General features: G+C 42.5%; 1 protein-coding gene and 1 non-coding gene across 11 annotated transcripts in view; one reads left to right on the plus strand and one right to left on the minus strand.

The window, feature by feature from the left end:
- TEAD1 (TEA domain transcription factor 1) overlaps window positions 1-20,287 on the plus strand; it is a 273,107-nt gene that overhangs the window by 219,401 nt on the left and 33,419 nt on the right. For all 10 annotated transcript variants that reach the window (XM_032240798.1, XM_032240796.1, XM_032240799.1 and 7 more), the window contains one exon: window positions 11,383-11,556. In XM_032240798.1, coding sequence (XP_032096689.1) covers window positions 11,383-11,556 — 174 coding nt within the window. The remainder of the gene's footprint in view (window positions 1-11,382; window positions 11,557-20,287) is intronic.
- Window positions 14,376-14,510, minus strand: LOC116525396. The gene has a single exon (XR_004257678.1).

Consider the following 20,287-nt stretch of genomic DNA (forward strand, 5'->3'; position numbering starts at 1 on the left):
AAATTAATTAAACTTTTCCTGTAGGTAGTAAATTTATGAGGTCAAAAAAATCTCCAAGCATCAGAGAATGGAAGGGAGATGTCCTTTCCTTCTCATTCCTAACCTACCTCTAAGTAGGTTACCACTGTTACTACTCTCTGATGAGGCTTTGTAGTGATTTTAATGCATATACAGTCTAATATGAATATATATTCTCTCCCCACCCTGCTATTTAAAAAGAGGATGTGATCTGATCTATGCTTCAGGAAAACGATGGCTACATCAGGTGAGAGCAGAGGCTTGAGGAGAGTATACTACTGGCCAGCTGGTGGCTGATGAGGACCAAACCAGGGCAGGGGCCATGGCTGAGAAAATGGTAGAGGGGAGAGATGTTATGGAGATAAAATTATAAAGCCTTGTAGATTAATGAGCTGTGAGAAGAGGAGATACATGGTAATGACTGGGTATTTGAGACCAAGGATGCTGCTATAATTTGAAGAGTCCTATAACAGAGGAGGAAGCAGGATTGCTAAGAACTGGTTTGGTGATAATGCTTTTGGCTTTCATTCTCAAAATAAGCTTGTTGAAATACGTGTTGGAGACAGGAAAGCTCAGAGACTTTAAGTAACGTCACCTCGGACCTGGTTAATAGATGGCAGGGTTGACGATTTGAACTTTGTCTGAATTTCACAGTGGATTAGAAAATGACACTTACCACATTATCTCGGGAAAGGGAAGAGCAGGGATGATTCTCCATTCACAGATGGATTTGGGCTCCAGGACAGGAGAGAGTTCCTGAAGGGTCACCTAGGCTTTGTGATGGCAGCCTTCTCAGCAAGGAGGCAGGAAGGGAGTTTTGCTGCCTGGTGTCCTGGCCCTGATTTTTATTTCTAAGTGGCTGGACCTCCTGGATGTGGAGGTGGGAGTCAGCAGTCTTTATAGTCGGAGGGAGCCCGAGGTCTTCCCCTCTGGGGGACTGGCAGGCCTGTGCTGGAGCTTGCATGGAAGGCCTGTAAATATATCCTGCAGATAACATGATTCTTTTTCATAAAGGCACTTGGTCAAATGTGGGCCCAAGGATGATTTAATTTCATATCTCTATACTTTCAGTGGTCTAAATTCACAGATCAACTAAAATTCCTGTGTCAGAACACAGATCCTGTCTTGGTTTGGAAAATGTGAGGAGGGCAGCTTTAAGGAAATCTGACATTGATGAAGCCTGTGGAAGAAAGAAGAGGGGATGGCTGTGCATGGGGATTAAGCTGGAGACATAAGAAACAAGGTTTCTGCTGGATGCAGTGGCTCATGCCTGTAATCCCAGCACTTCATAAGGCCGAGGCGGGCAGGTCACCTGAGGCCAGGAGTTCAAGACCAGCCTGGCCAACATGGTGAAACCCGGTCTCTACAAAAATACAAAAATTAGCCGGGCAAGATGGCGAGTGCCTGTAATCCCAGCTACTTAGGAGGCTGAGGTGGGAGAATCACTTCAACCTTGGAGGTTGCAGTGAGCCGAGATTGAGCCATTTCATTCCAGCCTGGGCGACAGAGGAGACTCCATCTCAAAAAAGAAAAAAAAAGCAGCAAGGTTTCAATTCCAGATTGCCAGGAGGGTTCTTGCCTGTATCCTGGGCAGGATGGAGAAGGGCACCAGTGTCTCTGGAGAAACTTCCTGGTTTTATAGTGGCTGCGGAGGCAGTTGCCGCATCTTGGAGTGGAGAATGGCTGTGCGAACAAATCTGGTTTCTGGTACTTCAGAAAAGATGCTCCTTGTTTCCCATAGTTCAGGGCTTGCAGGTGATCTCATGACAGTAAGCCAGCTCACCAGTATCTGTGCGGCTCTGTGTGGCCTGGGCAGAACTTTCACATGGACTGTTTCATTTGACCTTGGAGACAGGCTAGTAGGGTCATCACCCCTCAGATGAGGAAGGCGGGGTCCAGAAAGGTTAAGCCCCTTGCCTCAGGCCACTCAGCTAAAAATAGCAGAGCCTAGCTATCCTAACCCAGGTGTCATTAATGTGCTCATCTCATGCTTAGGAATAAGTGGTTGGAAAGTACATTTAGCCTCCCAAGTTTGGGGAGGAAGGCTGCAGCTGGTCTGATGCTTGTCTTTGAATTTCTCTCAGGTTTTCCTCATGTTTTCCCAAGCCTGGTCTTCCATGGGGACACAGGAGATGGAGTGTCTCCTGGGGTCAGTGTGGAGTGCCCCCATTCCCCTCACAATCCTGAGCCCTAGCCGAGCCGCCGGCAAGCTCCTTCAGGCCCAGGACACACCCTCCTGTGGCAGCAGCCTGTCTGCTGGTGCTGTGCTCAGTGTTTGTGAGATGCTCTGGCCACTCACCCTCGTTCTTCATTACCCTTTGGGAAGGAGGCCACTGAAAGCGTCTGGACATCCGGATTTTTTAGACATGTCACAGAAGCCCCAGCCAGGCCAGGCCCCCTCTGCTTTCTTTGGCAGGTCTGCACCCCATGCACCTGCCTTCCTGGTTGCTCACTCAGCAGGTGGGTCTTTCAGCTGCACTTCTGCAGGAAAGTCACACTCCTGTCTAAGGAAGCAGCAGCCCGTCTGTGGAGATGGTGCTGGGAGTGGGAGGTGGAAAGGATGCATCTTGGTGTGAGATCCCAGAAGGAGAGATTCACTTGCTCCTTGTTTCCCGTGATGTTTCTCTCTGGGAGGAGTGAGGGACATGGGATCAAGTGGCATATCAGGGCCAGGTTGGCCAGAACAGGCTTGGTGCCCTGAACAGTGAGCTAAGGAGAGAACTCACTTCAGATTCACTTTCTCCCCAGCAGGAACCATGAGCGCAGGCAGGCTACTGGGCTGAATGTGTGGGAACCTTTTTTGGCTTGGCTCCACGGCCATTCCCTGTCCCCCACGGGCCATCACAGGCTGCCCAGCCTGCCCTGGGGGTAGCTGGACAGACATTCCTGGCAGGACCGTGACAGGAAGTAAATGTAGGCGATTTGTCCTTGTTCTGTTCCAGCTTGTACATTAGCATCCCTTGACATGAGTTATTTGTCTTGATTTCTTTAAATTCCTAAGTGGATTATAATTTTTCTCTTGGTATTATTTGACAGCAGTCATTTTTCAAGGTTTCACTACGTTCTTCAAATACTTAGAATTTTTGGAACAAGTTTAGGAAAAGACTGCCATCTTCAGGTCAGACGATGCAGTGCAGGGCCTGGGTGTGTCTGAGGGCATCTCGCAGATGCTGGGGACTAGCAGATTTTTAGGGCTTTTTCTTCCTCCTTCACAAAGATTGAACTGCCTTCATCAGAGGTCTGTAGAATGTATTGGCAGTCATTTTAAAAAGAAGAGAGAATAAAGCCCCAGTGATCACTGTTGGAAGTTGTAATGTTGTGGTTTGTTTCAACTACAGTGATGAAACCTCCCAGGCTGCCCCCACCCCACTTTTGGGAACAGACTTCGCATGTCTTAGATGAAGCTGGGAGGCAGGTGTCTGGAGAGGGTACTGTGTGCCTGACGGAAATGTGGGGGCCAGACCCCACAAGGCCTCCCCGCACTGCCACTACCCTGCACGCCAGCACCAACGGTAATGTCAGAACAGTAGGAATTGCCTTAATGTATCTGCAACTTTCCTGTCTTCATTTCTGCTTTAAGTTTTATTATGTCCAGTTTTTTGTTATCAGAGGACAGTACTGATTCCACATTATTTCGTCCAAAGAAGCATCATGATTCTTCCAGAAAGTAATAACAAATTACGTGCTTTGTACAGTGTTAGGAGTTTTCCTTGCATTATTTCATTTAATATCCTTGACACTCGAGCACAGCAGGTACTATTATTCCTGCATTGTATTTCCACTAAGTATACATATTTCCACTATGCATGTGGAAACTGCAACAGAGAGGGCTATAATCACTTGCCCTGGATGACTCACATAGGAAGTGGTGCCAGTGCTCGGATTCAAACCCAGATCCAAACTCAGATCCCATCTGACTCCACAGTCCAGATGCTCATCACTTCTTACTGCAGGTTCCCTAAGCAGCAAAGAACAGCCAGGGACTAGGAAACAAAGTGACCTCATAGAGCAGCTTTGAAGGAAGAGGAAAGTTCTTTATTCAACCCCCAGGGTATCTCAGAAGCCCTTTGCAAGTAAATGGTTGAGTTTTGAGGGCTGCATTCACCTTTATTATTGTTTGCAACTGCCATGAAGAATCCCTATTGCCACAAGGAATTACAGCAATAGAAAGAGAAATGAACATTTCCCCAAGTCAAAATAGAAATCCACATATTAAGATTGCATCAGGTGCTGCGGGCATCCTTGATCCAGGTCTTTTTGGTGAACCCTGCCTGCAGACAAGCGTCCCAGCTCCTGGCCAGCTGTCCTGCGCATTCAAGCTGTAGGAAAGCTTTGCAGTCTGACTCTAGCTCCTTTAGAGCCCAAGGAACTTGTGGCCAACACAGAATAAACATCCTGAAGTGATATTTTTTTACTTCCTTTTGCAGTTATTTCCCTTCCTCAGAAAGACTCCTAATGTTTCTAGATAGTTTTTGATTGGTGGTTTATTTAATAAAATAATTGTATAAGCCAAATTGAAATGTATGGCCCATAGCAAAGGCAGTATTCTGCGGCTTCATGGCTCCTCACCTGCCACTTCTACTTTTTAGGGACCATTGCCTGCAGCCATTTCTTTATATTAATGTATTTATGTCCGTATTTCTAAGTAACATGCTTATACTGTATATATCATTCTGTGAATTTTAGGCAGCATCTATTGAATTCGTAACATACAAAACTAGGATTTAGCTCTCTAAATTTAGTATATGCCCCACTTCCCCCCATGCCTTCCTTTCGGTCCCCCTATTTGCTTGTATTACATTAAAAAATTAATATTCAGTTAATCTTACAAACCCGTATAAATTTTGCACACAGCATGGTTAATGTTATATACAAGCATTTTCTTAATTGTAAAATTTTTTTCTGGGGTATATGGTTGTCTTTTTAAAAAATTGTTCAGTTTTACGTACCTACACCAATTCATCCTCAAAGTTTCTCGGAGAGGCTGGGTGTGGTGGCTCACGCCTGTAATCCCAGCACTTTGGGATGCTAAGGCAGGCGGATCACCTGAGGTTGGGAGTTTGAGAACAGCTTGACCAACATGGAGAAATCCTGTCTCTACTAAGAATACAAAATTAGCGGGACTTGGTGGCGCATGCGTGTAATCCCAGCTACTCAGGAGGCTGAGACAGGAGAATTGCTTGAATCCAAAAGGCAGAGGTTGTGGTGAGCCGAGATCATGCCATTGCACTTCAGCCTGGGCAACAAGAGTTAAACTTCGAAAAAAAAGTTTCTAGGAGAACTCTCATACTCCTCTGATACTCTTCTCCAGCGAGTGAGATACAAATCAGGGGTCTGTTCTCTTACCGACATCCCTCCAGGAGCCCTCAGCTCCATGGATCCACTCTGGACTGGTTGACCTGGCAGTTTCTTTACCTTTCTTCTGTGTTAAGCCTCGTCTCTTTTTAAAATTTACTTCCTCATTTTGTAGGAACATATCCTCCTGTAGCTCCCTGAGAACAAGTTGCAAGAAGGGTCAGTTTTCTGAAACCTTAAATATCTGAAAGTGTGTTGTTCTACTTTCATGTGTAATGGATAACTTGGTGTTCATCATGGTTTTTGCCTTGGACTTGTGAAACCTTATTCATGTCTTCTAGGTGATTTCCACATGTTTTCTCCTTGCTAATGAACAATACTGTATATTTAATGCTGGAGAATAAGGTCATTCTTATAAAAAGAGGAGGTAAATGTTAATTTAATTCATGCAATATGCAGAAACGTTGTTGACTGTCTTTATTATCCTCATCTTCTGTGGTAATCTATGAGAACATGTATTTGGGGAAGATACAATTCTAAGTACAGAGGCAATAAGATTGCTCTGTATAGTCACTCTGTAGGGTCTATGAAGACGAGCACTTTGTTGTTAGCTCGTGGATTCCTGGTGCCTAGACTGTGCCTGGCATATATGATAGACGATAGGTGTGCTGATTCTTTCTACTAAAATCTATAAAAGAAACAGGCCAAGTGAGTCCCTTTTCCATTGTTGACACTGAGATGTTGATAATCAATTGTGCCCCCACTGAGTGCCTAGGGGACTCTTTTGGACAAGTCAAAATTGGCCTGTGTTTTGGATTTTGAGGAAACCTAGCCCTGGGCCTTGCATACCTGAGTCATTGGCATTCGCTCTTTTTCTGCTCGTATATTGCCCCCAAATGCCTGTTTTCTTTTATGAGAATTCCTTTTGTGCCCTATGGAATAGAATTGCCCTTACTTGTTTTATGTGCCATCTTCAATTTTGGGGAAACCACTGCTGGAGAAAAAAATAGGATTTATTTGGAAAGGAGGGAAGCAAATAAAGAATCCACCTTAACACATTTTACTTATAAGGAGAATTGGCAAGACTGGAAGTAGTTAGAGCCTCACCAAATGGTTTTTAGAATTAATTTCATTAAAACTTGAACCCAAACATACAGATTTCTTCCTTTTAGCCTTTTGGATTTGTGGGCAGAGGGATTTCTGACCTACCCAGGTTGAATGAAGGGTAGAGGGCGGTCTGTTTGTTTCAATGCTGTGGTCTCCAGGGCACCTTCTGTAGTACTTTGTATTCTTAGAAACAGAGTCACCACCTCTTGGCAGCAATGAAGCCACTCAGATGCCAATGGTCAGAGTTTGGTTTCAAGTCACCAGCCTTGTAGAGGCAGTGCCCGATTTCCTTTGGCAAAGACAGCCTGCCCCTTCTCTGTTCATTTTAGCCTGGAACACAGAGGTAAATTCCTCAAAATAGAAATCTTTGAGTACTCTATCTGATGCGTTTGTGAATCATGTTTGTCCCTAATTCTAATTTAACTTCAAACAATGTTTAGTTTTTTTGTTGTTGTTCCTTTCCCAAATCAACTTTCAAAAGTTGATTTAACGGTGTTAGAAGGGCTTAGGCATTTTCTTCTGGGGGACAGTGTGATTGATGTTTGCAGCAAACGCAAGGGCTGTGGTGTTGACAGATCCAACTTTCATTAACTCCAGGACTATTCCTGGATGTGTGACCTCAGGCAAGTCAGTTCATCTCTAAGCTTCTATTTCCTCATCTGTAAAATGATGTAAATTAAGTCCCTCCAGTGTTGCCATGAGGCAATGATTACCTGAGATCACATCTATAAACAGCACATTGCTCACAGTGCCCAATGGACACAAGTTCTCTTCCTTCCTTAAGGCACAGGTGAGAGGCCCACACACTGAACAGCTGCTTATGATGGGCCATGGTCAGGGATTTGAGCAGTCACTCTGCTTCACTGCTTGCTCCCAGCTCTTGGCTTATTTGTGTTTCTTTTTCTTAACTAGGCAGGAGGGCTACCTAAAGCAGGAAAGTTCTATTACTTCTACCTTCGGATCTAGTGAATCTCACATGATAAACTATAACCATGGTGAATCTTAGCAGCTATCATTTATCCAACTTGAACACTTATGGTTTGTGTTTTTTTTTTTTTTTTTTTTGAGACAGTCTCTAATCACTCAGGCTGGAGTACAATGGTGCAATCTTGGCTCACTGCAGCCTCCGCCTCCTGGGTTCAAGCAATTCTCCTGCCTCAGCCTCCTGAGTAGCTGGGATTACAGGCATGGGCTACCATGCCTGGCTAATTTTTGTATTTTTAGTGGAGATGGGGTTTCACTCTGTTGGCCGGGCTGGTCTTGAACGCCTGACCTCAAGTGATCTACCCTCCTCAGCCTCCCACGTGCTGAGATTACAGGCGTGAGCCTCCAAGCCCAGCCCCTATCAAACATTTCTTATATGCCAGGCCCTCTGCCAAGCACCTTCTGAATGTTAGTTCCTTTAATACTCACAAATATTACAGGTTTTTATCGCCACTGCACATGTGAGAAAACTGAGATTTCAGGTTTGTGTCTGGCTTCAAGGCGTTTGTGCTTTACACTCAGCACCTTGCTTTTCAGCTGTACCTTCATGGTTCCCATCAGTATGCGGTAGATTTTACCGCCATTCACCTTCTTGACTTCTTGACCTGTAGAGGTCAGGGCCATGGTCCCCATTTCCAACAGTACAGTGCAGGGACATTTTCATGTTAAGCACAAAAACTTCAAGTTTTCCAGCTTCTTAACTTCACCCCAGCTCTGGGGTGGCCCGGGGCAGTTAGCGAGGCAGAACAGCTGAGAGTGAGGAGCCTAAAGGGAGACTGGGATTCAGCTCAGTGGGTCCCCAAAGGTTGTGACCCATGCCTCCCATAAACTCACTCCCTGCAGAGGGCACTAGAACGGACAGAAGGGTGCCTCCCAGAACGGGGGAGGTCTGAGAGCTAGCTGCAAGCAGAGGTGATTAATCAGGATGGGATGGATAGAACACAGCCAGTTGTCTCAGTAATGAAGAAACAATGCCTTTTGCCCAGTACTCCACATTCCACTCTCTGTCTCTGATTGCCTTTATACCAGCATCTGTGCTCACACCTTTGCCCGTGTTATTTTTTTTCCTTTTGCCCACTGAGATTAGAAAGACTAGAAGCTGCTTAGCAGCTGACTGTGCCTCGTACATTTCCATGGGCTGTTGTTTATAATTGAAAAAGTGATGTGGCAACATTTGAGAAAATATATAAAAAGCTCAAAGATACTCCTACCCTTATAATCCCACCTCTTACCACCCCCATTATCTCACCTCCCTAACACAATGGCTTTTACTTTTAACCATTTTAACTTCCTACTTCTGCCTTTTTTTTTTTTGAGATGGAGTTTCGCTTTTGTTGTCCAGGCCAGAGTGCAATGGCATGATCTTGGCTCACTGCAACCTCTGCCTCCCAGGTTCAAGCAATTCTCCTGCCTCAGCCTCCCAAGTAGCTGGGATTACAGGTGTCTGCCACTATGTCCAGCTGATTTTTTGTATTTTTAGTAGAGATGGGGTTTCGCCATATTGGCCAGGCTGGTCTTCAACTCCTGACCTCAGGTGATCCACCCGCCTCGGGCTCCCAAAGTGCTGGGATTACAGGCATGAGCCACCGCACCCGGCCCTGCTTTTACTTTTAACCTTTTTAAAAATAACTTCCTGCTCAGGCATACCCTGTTGTTTTATAGTATCTCCCAGCTTCTGTCAGGTATTACCTAAAATCTGCCAGGCAGCTAGTCCATACAGCTGCATCCATGTCAGAGCCTGAGAGGGTCCTCTTTTTCACTCCACCTGATAACTTTTAGGATGTTTGAAGCTTTGGAAAAGATACAACTCTGATGTTGAACAGGAGAGGAGCCTGGCCCTCTTCCAAAAGATACTGGCCCCAGTTGCACTGCCCCTGTATGCAGCATTGGCATCAGATGGAGTGTTCAGCCTCCTGTCTTTTGGCATTGTGGGCAGAATGGCCAGAGATCCACAACGGCGGGTAGCAGGTTATAGATTTAAAACAGCACTCCTTCAGGATGTATTTCATAGGGTTTTGTGACCAACTGAGTTTGAGAAACTAGAAATTATATGTGAAACAATGTTTCTTTAAGGAAGTGCCCCCCCCCCTTTTTTTTTTAAGAGGCAAGGTCTTACTTTGTTGCTCAGGCTGGAGTGCAGTGGCATGATCAGTTTATTGCACCTTCGATCTTCCAGGCTCAAGTGATCCTCCTGCCTCAGCCTCCCAAGTAGCTGGGACTATGGTCATGCATCACCACACCTGGTTAATTTTTTTTTTTTTTTTTTCCTGGTAGCGATGAGGTCTCACTGTGTTGTCTAGTCAGGTGTCAAACTCCTGAGCTCAAATGATTCTCCCTCCTCGACCTTCCAAAGTGCTGACATTAAAGGCATGAGCCACTATGCCCAGTCAATGGCACTGTTTTTAATATGTTTATTATGGTGAATCTCAAAGAGAAGAAGTCTTAAACAATAATAGCTAGAATTTATTGAGTGCTTATTCTTTGTTGGATCTTGGATCCCTGGTGATGTCTGTGAAGTATCTCATTTAAACCATGTAACAATCCAGTGAAGTGAATGCCATCACTGTCCCCATTTTAGAGATTTGAGAGGCACTTGCCCAGTATCATAGCTAATTTGGGCTCAGTGTTTTATGCTTGAGCAGGACGAGTCCAGACCACATATTTTTTTTTTTTTTTAAAAGCAGGCCCCAATGATTAGATTCCACAGACTGTATATTAACCCATATATAGTACTCTCCTTTACCCAAGCCTTCTGTTACTTGGGACTTCCTGTGGAATAGATCAGTATGCAGGACAGTAGTTGGAGCGTTGCCAGTTTTAACTTGGAATGTGAGCAGACTTGGACTGCTAGATAAAGAAGGCAGATGGAGTTTCTCATTGAACCCTGTTTGGTTCTGAGACCTGTAGATCCCGTGAGACCCCAGGCGTCTTGGTATGTGTCACGTTAAGTTGGTGTTACTGCCTACTCAGTGGGAGAGGCAGGCCTGAAGGGTCTGGAGTATAGCATCTAGACCAGTGGTTCTCAAATTTGGCTCTGTACTGGAATTCACTGAAGAAGCTTTAAAAATTACTGATGTTTGGCCTCATTCTCAGAGACTCCAGTTTAATCTAGATTGTGCCCAGGCCTTTGTGGTGTTTAAATGCTCCGTGGTTATTCTGATGTAGCCTGGGTTGAGAATCATTGGTTTGGACACACTCCTTTGTGGCCCACTTACCATGTCTTATCCCAAAGCAAGGGGAAGAAAAGGGTTTGCTTTGTAAGTGAAATGATTTAACATTGTTTAGGGTTTGCTTTTTTTTTTCCATGAATGAGTGACGAATGTTCTTTTTCACCAGCCACGTATGGCCTTGTAGATCTTCTCTGTGATCTATACCCCAATCCTAACTTTGCACTGACAGACACATACTGAGCAGCCCTTATGTAGTAGCTTTGGATTGGTTAGTAAGGGGACTGGTGACAAAGAGACTCTACACTCTTACTCCTGCTGGAAGAAGGAAGTGGGTACCAATGCTCAGACTACTGTATCTACACTGTCCTGGGAGAGCTGGGACAAGAAGTGCACTCTGGGTTATGACATGAGCTAACTGCACACAGATTTCTTATTGGGCTCCGAAGAGTATCACTGTCATTTTCAGTTGAGTCAGGTGAAATTGGGTAATGTAACTGTTTCTTGGTTTGGTAGCTGAGCAACTTAAGCTGTTCTTACTAATGTGTCTGTAAAAAGCCTTTTTTTTTTTTTTTTTTTTTTTAGGTATTTGGGAAAATATATGTCCTTGTCAGTAAAAGGCAATGTTTGTCTCAATCCTGCGCTATAATGGCTTTTCTAAATATACTCATCATTTCAAAAGCATTGACCCTAGGCTGGAAGGCCTAATTATAGAATTTTGGTACTACTGCTCTTTATCTAGTTCAAGATGGATGAGTCCCAGGTTGATCAAAGGGTTTGTAATGGGAATGTTTCTGTTGGTTTCTTACAGTACAACAAACACCTCTTCGTGCACATTGGGCATGCCAACCATTCTTACAGTGACCCATTGCTTGAATCAGTGGACATTCGTCAGATTTATGACAAATTTCCTGAAAAGAAAGGTGGCTTAAAGGAACTATTTGGAAAGGGCCCTCAAAATGCCTTCTTCCTCGTAAAATTCTGGGTGAGTAAGACATTGCTGTGATTTCTGTGGTTTGTGTCTGAATGGTCACATTTCTAGGTGAGCACAGTGCAGCATAGCTGGCTGTGGATTTACACTGGGTGCACCTTCACGCGCTTTTGCAGAATTGCCAAGGGAGCGCAGACTCACACCTGTGGGCTGTCCTCATGCCAGCCTTATGCATCCACATGGTGTATCCGGGTGACATTCTCTGTCCCTGCCAAAGGGCAAGAGGGACAGGCAGCCTCTTTGGGCTTCACTCATTTACAGATGGCTGGAGTCGTCATGGAAAACATGGGGCGCTGTACCCTCTTTCTGTTTCTTCTCCATGCAACAAAGCAACTTATAAATTCTATTGGAGTACAGGACCTAGAGCTGGGAAGATAAAGTTACATGGTTCAAGATTTTGTAAGCATCAGAGAGGATACAGAATGGCTTTGACCAGTATATACTTCATTTGTGCTTTAAAATGATGGGCAAATTCTTCTGACTGCTGCAGCTTTGCTTATGTTCCAGACAGAGCCTTTGAGAGGAGCTTTGCCACTCCTTCTGTGCTAGTCAGGCTTGGGCCAGGGGAATGCTAATGGGTCAGAATAGGCATAAGTATAATGTGTGTGTGCTGAAGGATTCGAGGATCACCAGGAGACCAGATAACCTGGTAGTACTGTGAGTTTATGATTCCTCAGCCTTTACACAATTTTTAAAAAACTTTTAAATGTCTGTGCCCCTTAGCATGGCATTAAAGGCCCTAAGCAACCTGGTTCCAAGGTAGCTTCCTCTTGTGTCCGCCAAACCCCTGTTGCTCCACCTGCCTAGTCTGTGCCCCACCTTCTGTTTGTCTAGATGGACTTTCTGCTCCTTTCTCCCTGTAGTACTGGGCCAGCTCCTTCTGTTCCATGACACAATGGCTCCTCTATCATAGAACCTTCCCCATTTAAGCAGGCCATTGATTTCTTATTGCATTTGGTAATCACTTCCCATGCTGTGTCATGATTATTTGAAGGTGTCCCCCCTCCTCTGGACTCTTGACCGCTTCATGGGCCCTTATTCATAGAGTGGCTTCCATTTATTGCATGCTTGCTCTGTGCTAGGAGCTGTGCTAAATGCTTTATGTACATTTCATCTCATCCTCCAAGTTTTAGATAGAATTTGCTTCAGCTCCAACTAGGAAAAAATGGCTCATAGACAGGTTTGTGGGGTGGATACCTGGGCCTTGACATCAGATCTTTGTGACTTTAATACCTCTGTTCCGTTTCCTCATTGCTTATTAATCCCTTGTGGATCCTGGCCACAGGATCTGTCAACCTAAGCCTCTTTGTATCTGTATACCAAGCAAGAACCTTACACAAAAAAGCCCAACAGATGTGAGAACAAATGGATGAATTAAAGGAAAATTTATGTTTTAGATTCCTTGGAAGGAAATTTGCATATTAAATTAGTTTGTTTTGTTTCTTTTATCCTTCCATGATAACTAGATTTCATTTTTTTGTGCTTCCATATTCAAATTTGGATAGTAGGCCAGGCACAGTATTATGACACATGCCTGTAATCCCAGCACTTTGGGAGGCTGAGTGAGTCAGGGGGCTTTCTTGAACTCAGGAGTTTGAGACTAGCCTGGGCTATATAGTGAAACCCTGTCTACGAAAAATACAAAATTAGCCAGGTGTGGTGGTGCATACCTGTAGTCTGAGCTACTCAGGAGGCTGAGGCGGGAGGATAGCTTGAGCCCAGGAGGTCGAGGTTGCACTGAGCTGTGATTGTGTCCCTGCATTCCAGCCTGAGTGACAGAGCAAGACCCTGTTCTAAAAAAACAGAAATGTGGATAGTAGATGTAGCCTTCTACTTACATTAATGGATGTTGGATCAGTAATACACATGGACAGTCCGAAAAAGCCATCACAGTCATTTTCCTTTTCTGAATTGGTGGTTGCCTTCTAGTAATGGATGGTGGTTGGGGATCAGTTATGTGGTAACAGAGTAGTTTTCAAAATGTTGCCTGTTAACCCCTAGGGAGTTCCTCAATATCATTTTAATGGGTTGACAAGATCAAAACTATTTTTGTCATAATACTGAGACATGATTTGCCTTTTGCATTCTGCTTACATTCACATGGATGGTACAAAACCAGTGGGGTAGTAAGTACTGCTTTAGTATGAATCAGAGCAGTGGCTGTGCTGCTAAAATTCATGCAGTTGTAAAAAAAAAAAAAAGTCCTTCATGAATTTTATTACAACCTAGAGTAATAGAGTACACTTTGAAAATGCATACATGAGTCTATCACATCAAGGAAGACAAATGACATTATTTGCTGCCAAAGATAAAATTTGGGCTTTCAAATGAAACTTAGAATATTAGGAACTTTGTGTCTACCTTAGTGAACTTAAGACTTTTCTGATGAGATCCATCTTGATATTGACAAATGTAATTTGATATTGTGTTAGAGCAATGGATTTTAATGTAGCAGAATTGGAAACATTCATTGATATGGTTTCAGATTCTGCATTCCGGCTTACCATTAAGAGACTCCTATTGCTTGTTGACTCTTGATAAAGTATCAAAGGAAAATGACCACTGTTATCTGAGGAGTGTCACATAGTATAAAGCAGCACTACCTGTTTCACTAATTTTTTAAAAATAGTTTAATTTTTTTTAAAGACATGTTTAATTTTTTAAAAAGATGCATATCAACATGTAATGAGTTTCTTATTTCTTAAAATGAGGTAATATTTTAAAATTTTCTCAGTTTTAATTTCCAATACAGAAAATATAGATATAACCTACAGTAAGCAAAAGGGTCTTTAGGTCCTCAGTAATTTTTTTGGTCCTGTTTGCAGTATCATGCATGATCACCAAACTGCTGCGAAAATGCTCATGCCTGTTTCGGCAAATTCAAAACCCAGGAAAGATGTCTCCTGGGAATTTACTTTGGGTCAGGCTCAGGCTCTCTGGCACATCAGTAATTTATTTATGAGTGTAAAGGGGTCCTGTGATCCAAAAGTTTGAGAGCCACTACTTACTAGAGGCTTGATTTATTAGTATTCATGTTAGTGTTATCATACTAAAATATATTAAATATTTAGTTAGATATGTAATAATGTAAAAATAAGGATGTAAAAAGAGGTTGTTTGTCCAAGTGAATGAAAAGCTAATTAGAAATTGTAGAACCTTATGAAAAGAAACCATTTTCAGTAATTTCAAATTAAACAGTAGTGTTTTTAAATAAGATTTCTGATAATTAGCATGTTGTTTGAATATAAAGTAGCTTAGAGAGTGCTTAGAAAGTCTTTTTTGGTTTTGCCTCCAAAATTGCCCTAATCTTTCCCAGTGGATGATTTCAATAAATGTTTTCTGTGGTGGGGCCCTTCAGTCATCAATCCTCAAATAATGAAGTCTAGAATGCGGATATTTAGAGTGTGGTAGCTGATGTGAGATGTGCAAATTTAGAAACAATTACTATGAGATCAGATATTTGTTTATTAAAATTTGCAGAATTAAAATAGAGAATTTCCATGAATATGATAGAAAACATGACTCCTTCAGTAGAGTTGTTAGGAATATTTAACCTTTATAAGGAAATTCAGTCATAACTATGTTAAAATAAAGGAGGGAAGGCAATTTAAATTTGGTTTGCAGTTTGAGATGTTATTGGCTTCCTCTAATGACTCAGTAAGAATGAATTACATTTAGAATATCTATCCTTGGGTATCAGTAGGTGCTTCCAGTGGGTGTTTCTGAAGCATGTTTAACACTCCCTTCGAAATACCTTTTAGCAATATGCTTAGCAGATGTTCTTATTTTTGTTGCAACAGAGACTCTGTACCCAGTCCTTTTCTCCTTTTTCCTCTTTCTCAAATGGCCTGAAGTCTCTAGGCTGTCAAAATCAGCCTGACTCTTACTTGTTCATTTGATTGTTCCTGAATTCAGTTTTCAGAATGACTGCTATGTCCACCCTGGGCTTGGTCAGGCTAGACCATGTGAGGGGTTTGCTATGGAAAAATACTACGTGTTACCTAAATTACCTGCACTTAAGCCCCAGATTCGGGCATCTCAGCTCTCCCACTTGGCACTTTGAGGCGAATGGGATGGCAGTGAGCCAAGTAGCAGTCACTTCACTGGCTTTAGGGTGGAAGACTCTGCTGGCATCCCAGGCCCCAAGGCATAAGTGAATAACAGAGTCAAGGATGCCAGCATGGGTACCCCTCTACCATATAAGCTGTGTAGTGTTTCATGCCTTCATGGTGTAGGACCCTTAAACGCCCCTCTGAATGGCTGTTTTATCTGTTAAGGTTTTTTTCAAGAGCCTTATTGAGGTATAATTTATATACTATAAAAATCACTAATGTTAAATGTACAATTTAATGATTTTAATAAAAATTTACAGACTTGCGTAATCATACTAAAATCCAGTGTTGGAATTTGTCACCCCGCAAGGATCTCCTGTGCCTATTTGTAGTCAGTTCTTATTCTTACCCCCAGCCCCAGGCAACCACGGATCTACTTTCTTTCTGGATCAGTTTGCCTCTTACAGACATTTCATGTGAATGAAATCATTCAGTATGTTGTCTTTCGCAGCTGGCTTCTTTTACTTGTGTTGTATTTGAGGTGCATCCTTTTTATTGCACAATTAGTGTCCCGTTGGAGGTATATACCACATTTTGCTTCATTCATTCACTGGATGATAGGTGTGTAGATCGTTTCCACTTCAGGCTATTATGAATTATGTTGCTGTGGAGTCTTTGTAGACAAGTCTGTGTGGACATACTGTTTCATCTTTCCTGGGGACCTACCTAGGATTGGAATTGCTGGGTACTATGGTAACTGTGTCTATGAAGATGCTGCCAAACTTCTTTTTTATGTGGTTGTACTATTTTACGCTCTCACCAGTAAGATCTTAGGGGTTTCTCTCCTCCTTCCACCATTATGTCTGCAAGTATTGGGTAGTAGAGATTCCAGGGGACATCTCAGATGAGGGGGCTGTTAATCAAAGGCACTGAGACAGGATGTGTGTAATGTATATTTCAGGTACATTGAGGTGTGTTGCCGCTCAGTCTTCACTGGTAACGGAAAGATGGGTGGGTGGAAAAATTTGGAAAGAGAAGGAATCAGGATTTAGTTGTGACAGCAGTAAGGAGCAGTCAGTATTTTAACAATTTTTCAGTCAAGAGAATAATGGGATTCTTTTTACTGAGTGTTCTCTTTCTGTATTTTGCCTTTTCTGGTTTTATTATCTTTCCCTTTTCATGACAGCTTCTTATTAATTTCCTTTCTGTTTCTTTTGCCTTCTTTTTATTTACTCCTATGTGTTTTAATTCTATAACATATTTAATTACAAAGAGAGAAAAGGTGATTTTGCAGGAATAGAATGGAAGGGAAGGGAAGAGGTCCCTCTCTTTTTCAGCAGTACTTGAACCTGACGACTGACTGGTACCATCTTTAAGCCAGGCACTGTGCCAGGGCTAAGCACATACTTGATGTTACCTAATCCTTGGGAGATATGTGTGATGATTCCCACTTTACACGTGAAGAAACCAAATCATACAAAGGTAAAATAACTTCTGTGAAGTCACATTGCTAGTAAATGCCAGATCTGCTAGACTCCAGAATCCATGCTATTTCTGTAAACCTGCACATGCCTCTTCAGGGAGCACAGTTCTGTCCTTAGGAACTATGCTAACACAGCTTCACTTAAATGGAAGTCAATGGTGATTGCTGAAGGATAGCAGCCTTGGTAGTTTCTCTCTGAAGTCCTGTCATTATGGTATGCTCTGGTGTATGTTTACATGGGAGCTAAGATACATTTTCATATACATTTTATTTTCTGTATATTATTAGGTTCTGTTTGGTTTTTTTTTAAAAGCCATCCTGGCTGGGAAAAGACTGCCCCTTCTGGGTCTAGCCAATTCTGAGAGTAGGAAAAAGATTCTGTGTAGCAGGATAGTCCAGAAGCTTGCTTTTCATAAGCAAATTAACTAATCCAGAGCCAAATCTCCTCTGTCTGGTCCAGGCACCTCTGGGTGCAATGTTCCTCTGCCCTAAATCATTCCAGGGCCAGGTACCAGACAACTAGGGACCACCTGTGTAGCTTAGAGCCAGCTGGAGTTATTCAAACTAGTCAGTCATCAGTTGTTCACTGTTTCCCCTGCCCTGCCCTGCCCTGCCCTGCCCTGCCTTGCCCTGCGCATGGAAACCCCAGGAAAGGCTCTGGCCTAAGCTCACCCCTTGTCTTCTGTCTCCTGACCACCCCAGTGTCTTTCCACGTGGCCCTTTGTGGCCTGCCTGCTGTTCCTGTCTTGGGGACCTTTGAGTGTAATAAATTTTTTTCCTGAACTTCTCCTGTATCCCATGGCGGCAACTGACTGACCATGCCATAAAAGAATACAAAACGTAAGGTGAATAAACTACCATTACCAGGAAATTCAGGTTGGAGTCTAAGTCTTACTAAACAAGTCAGTGAAATTCTGCAACTACCTTTAGAAGGAAAAAGCATCATTTTTATATTATGATTATAAAGGTATAACATTTTAGACAGTTGGGAATATATAATTTTTAATTCAATCCTAAATGCATCATGAATATAACTATTGTGTTACATGTTTATGTAGTTTTGGTCAAGGAATACATGAAATCTGATACCTCACATTTATCCCTTACGAAACATGTAGCCATGTGTCATTATACTTCAAATTCTCTCTTTTTCTTTTTTTTTTTTTTTGAGATAGTTTTGCTCTGCTGCCCAGCCTAAAGTGCAGTGGTATGATTTACACACATGGTTATGTGAGTAAATAACCATGTTGCTTTCTAAAACAGTTGTAGCAATTACTCTCTCAGGCCATGCATGAATAGACCAGGCATCTTCACCAGCCTTGCCTGGTGAAATTTAAAACAAAACAAAAAACAACCTCCTATTGTCACTTGTTTTTTGAGTTCGTCTACATCTGCAGTTATTTTTTTCTTCTTACTCAAAAGTCTTTGATTCTTCCTCATTCTCTGTAGAAACAATTATTACTATTAAGATTGAAATACCATATTTCTTCAATTTTAAGTCATGGATTTGTTCGCACTTCAACAGTTTTAAAATTGGGATACTTCTATCAGTTGATGTCCAGTGCACCTTGCCACATAAAAAGGAAAGAGATAGGACATGGATGGAGCTGGAAGCCATCATCCTCAGCAAACTAACACAGGAGCAGGAAACCAAACACCACATGTTCTCACTTATAAGTGGGAGTTGAACAATGAGAACACACTGACACAGGGAGGGGCATATACCAGGGCCCGTTGGGGTGTGGGGAGTGAGGGGAGGGAACTTAGAGGATGGGTCAGTGGGTGCAGCATACCACCATGGCACATGTATACTTGTGTAACAAACCTGCATGTTCTCTATGTGTATCCCAGAACTTAAAGTAAAAAAAAATGTTTTTAAAAAAGCATCTTGTCCACCCCTAAGCAGAGGAATAGGTTATTATTGGTTATTATCACCTGACCCTGCCCAGTGTAGAAGACATCTTGCCATTCCCTGGACACTGTAATTGAGTTATTTGCACTTTATAGTACCATAGCAGTTGAATTTTAGCTAAATTTGAATCCCGAATTAAAACGTCTCAGAAAAGTACACAGTGATGCGGCATTGAAATTGTTATTATGGTTCAAGAGGAGTTTTGGAGCCAGATTTGTTATAAATGAGGCAAGCACTTGTCACTAGCAGATAATCATACTTTTTTCCTTATAAAACATGATCAGGTGCTGTGTAGGCTCTTAAGAAGGAAGGATGTCCACCCACAAGTGGGTGAAGCTGTGCTTCATTGCAGCATTGAGATTCAGGCAGATGGATTGCCAGTGACGTGGCAGACAGTGCAATTAATGTAAGAAAATGTCAGCAGCCTTGGGAATTGATCGTAGATTGAATTCCCAGAGCTAGAAGATGCGAGTATGATTCAGTCATGCATCGTGAAGGACAAAAACCCAAGTGTAGCTCACGGCTGACTGTCAAAAGCAGTTAATTTCCAGCTATCTGAAGTTTACTTATGGAAATAAAATTATGGATTTAACCAAATAAGACATGCAGTTGAGACTAATATCCTTGAAGGGGCCTCAGAATTCTGTTAACTGTCCTAATAATGCTCAAGAGTGTCAAGATTAGAAACACTGGTTTAAAGAAAGCTATATGCTTTTAGCATGCTATTCATAAACATTACAACCCAAAACTATTGATAATAATATTTAGTATGATAAAGGCTTAGTCTTAAACTTTGATTGGAATAATAAAGAAGAAAGTAATATGAAAGTGAAATCATATGAATTTGTATCATGTTGCCAGGTTGTAACAAATTTTTCAATATACATTTAATATTTCTACTTTCTCTCTAGTCATTATTCAATTAGTTATATCTTAGAAACCAAGAATATGTTATCCTATACTTATTAAAAATGTTTTGCATTTAAAAAATTCCTGGAATTGTCATTCAGTGTAAACAATACTGTATACATAGTTATTTAATTAATTTATTTTTGGCCGGGCGCGGTGGCTCACACCTATAATCCCAGCACTTTGGGAGGCCGAGACGGGTGGATCGCGAGGTCAAGAGATCGAGACCATCCTGGTCAACATGGTGAAACCCCGTGTCTACTAAAAATACAAAAATTAGCAGGGCATGGTGGCACACACCTGTAGTCCCAGCTACTCAGGAGGCTGAGGCAGGAGAATTGCTTGAACCCAGGAGACAGAGATTGCAGT

Source organism: Sapajus apella, unplaced genomic scaffold (assembly GCF_009761245.1).
Source record: "Sapajus apella isolate SASKATOON/1434 unplaced genomic scaffold, GSC_monkey_1.0 scaffold47, whole genome shotgun sequence".
Taxonomy (NCBI): domain Eukaryota; kingdom Metazoa; phylum Chordata; class Mammalia; order Primates; family Cebidae; genus Sapajus; species Sapajus apella.